The sequence below is a fragment of the Verticillium dahliae genome, genomic scaffold (genome assembly GCF_000150675.1).
Source record: "Verticillium dahliae VdLs.17 supercont1.2 genomic scaffold, whole genome shotgun sequence".
Taxonomy (NCBI): domain Eukaryota; kingdom Fungi; phylum Ascomycota; class Sordariomycetes; order Glomerellales; family Plectosphaerellaceae; genus Verticillium; species Verticillium dahliae.
The window spans coordinates 1,904,834-1,907,382 of NW_009276916.1; the positions used below are offsets into that span (position 1 = coordinate 1,904,834).

General features: G+C 57.7%; 1 protein-coding gene across 1 annotated transcript; it reads right to left on the reverse strand.

Annotated features, from left to right (window-relative positions):
* Positions 1-931: 931 nt before the first annotated feature.
* On the reverse strand, positions 932-2,139 carry VDAG_01445 (uncharacterized protein; the record flags this gene model as incomplete). Its single annotated transcript, XM_009650331.1, has 1 exon — positions 932-2,139. Exon 1 carries the CDS (start codon positions 2,027-2,029, stop codon positions 932-934), a length of 1,098 nt encoding a protein of 365 aa, XP_009648626.1. The 5' UTR covers positions 2,030-2,139.
* Between the last annotated feature and the right edge of the window lie 410 nt (positions 2,140-2,549).

The window sequence follows — 2,549 nt, forward strand, 5'->3', positions numbered from 1 at the left end:
GGACAAATTGCAGCAAATTTTTGCCCAAGCTCATCATGAGAAATTCACCCCCTCCCCCCCACACCCCCTCCCTCATCTGGAAGGACCCCCTCTCAATCCAAATGGAGTCAGACACCCCCCCCCCTGTCCTGCCCCCCAAGACCGAGAACTGAGAGGGAGGGAGAAAAAGAAAGAGAAGAAAGAGTACAAGTACGAGCAGGAGCAAGGATGGCACTGGCCCACACCAACTCGACAGGGCTGCCGTCGAGAACGGCGGGGCGGGGGGCTATCCTTGGGACCGGCGGCCCAATCACCGCGCCCCCGCGCGCCAAGCTCACTACCATGTACACAGACCCGTAACCACCACATGTGCGACAGGGGCCCCGGCAAGGGTGCCATCTCGCGGCTCTGCCTCGCTTGACTGCTTAGCGTCCGGTATCCCAGTCCTTGCCTTCCCTGTCACCGAACCCCGCCCCCCTCCTTCGCTTCCCTCCCCCCGGCTCGTGGGGCCTTCCTCTGCAAAGAGACCGACACCACCGTCGGCGTCTTCGTCGTCGTCATCAGCATCCTCCTCTGGTCACTGGCGGGGGAGAAAATAATACGTATAGTCACTTCATGGACCCGGTGAAATGCAGCTGCAAAAGCTATACCAGTGTGATCATCACGACGGAGATCCCATTTTTGTGTGTGTAAGTATATGCACATCGTTTCTATTCTCTCGCCAACGCACTCTGAGTGCTGGTGCCGTTGCGTCTCCTTTCTCTGTTGGACCCGCCTACCCGTCAAGGGACCAGACCTGTCCCCCAGGGGTATTTCACCTTTCCTGTTCCATGAGCGCCTCGCTATACATGCAAAAGACAAAAACACACGAGACTTCCATCGCTTGAAGCCCCCAAAACAAACCCCGAAAAAAACCGAAAGGACAAAAAATAATAGTACACATCATATACATCTACTCATCATCGTCGTCCTTGGCTGCCTCGTCGCTGGCCTCTCCCTCGCCGTCTTCGTCCTCGTCATCGCTCTCGGGCGGCTGCCATGACTCTTCCAACTTGAGACCCTTGCCTGTGCCTTCTTGACCGCGATACGAGGCGCCGAGCAGGGACGACATGGCCGACCGTGAGTGACTGAGTTGAGGATCGTCCTCGTACTTGTCTGGCGCATCGTAGAGGCCCATGCCCACCAGGATCTCGCCCTCCTCTTCCGCCTCGTTCAGCGGCTCGTAGGGAATGGCGTCCTCCGATGACACAACAGGCTGCTGCTGCTGTGCTTGGGGGAGATTCTCAGGCGTCGGGGGCGAGGTGCTGTTGAACCCGTGCGCGGCGAACGAGTTCCACTGCGACGTCGTCGTGTTCGAGCTGCCGTAGTCGCACGTCGGCAGCACAGGGAACGGCTCGACAAAGGTGCTCGGCACATGGGCCGATACATAACTTGGCGTCGGTTGAGGTGCTACACCCCAGCCTTCCACGGGCAGACAAGGGGCCGCGTCGAAGCTGTTGTACGGCAGAGCGAGGGGCGAAAATGCAGAATTGGGAGATGTGCTGCACGAGTAGGCGGGAACTGGCGAGTAGTGAGGCTGCATGCCAGATGCAAACTCGTAGTCGTTGTAGGTAGGGAACGGGTACTGAGCGAAATGCTGTTGTGCCGGCGCCGACATCTGGCCGTGATAGTAGGATGAGGGGTGCCAGCTAAGGGGGCGGCTGGGTCGAGTTTGAGAACTTGGCATCTCCTGCGTGAGGGGCCAAACATTCTGGTCCACAACCTGTTGCCTTCGCCTTGCTGCCAGAGAACCGTCGCCCATCAGTGTCCTCCTCCTGGCCGCCATGGTCGATCTCGGGCTGCTGTTGGCACTGGTAGGCTTGACAACCCGCATGGCGGTGCTCATGGCACTTCCCGCTCGTTGCTGACAGTTCGAGCCCCTGGAAAGCCGTCGAGAGGCTTGTGAGATGGCCATATGTCGAGATAGATCGTCCATAAAGACGTCTGAAGGGTGCTGCTGGTACATGGCCGTGGACTGGCCGGCTTGGGCGACGCCCAAGTATGAGGACATCATCATGAAAGGGTCGATTATGGTATGAAGGGAGTTGGGCGTTGATGTTGCAATGGTTGCGTTGCTGGCTAGGTGTGCCTTCTAAGTGATGAAGAGTGATCGAGGATGGAGGATATGGGTTGGGTCGTTGTTATACGTCGATTCGGAAGTTGGGTGTACTAGTATGTGGGTGGGATATTGTACCACGAGTTGCTCCAGTTGCTTGGTGCCAAGGGAGCGGATATTCCTGGGAAGGGGGGGGAGAAAAGATTGGTCTGATGGAGAATAAAACAAATCTTTGGCTAGCTCCAGAAAGAACAACATTTCAACAAGTGGACCGACAGGAAAGACAGGCGTAATAAAGAGGAAGGGCCAGACATGGTAGCTGGGCATGTGTGATGGGCGTCGGCCATAGTGCGGGTTGCATGGGTGATGGGTTGCCGTCTAGAGTAGCATGTCAACGAGGATGTGTCTGTGGACGGGCACTTACCGCGCCGGCGCCGCCGCCGCACAGAACAAAGCGACAAGGGGGGGTGGGGCG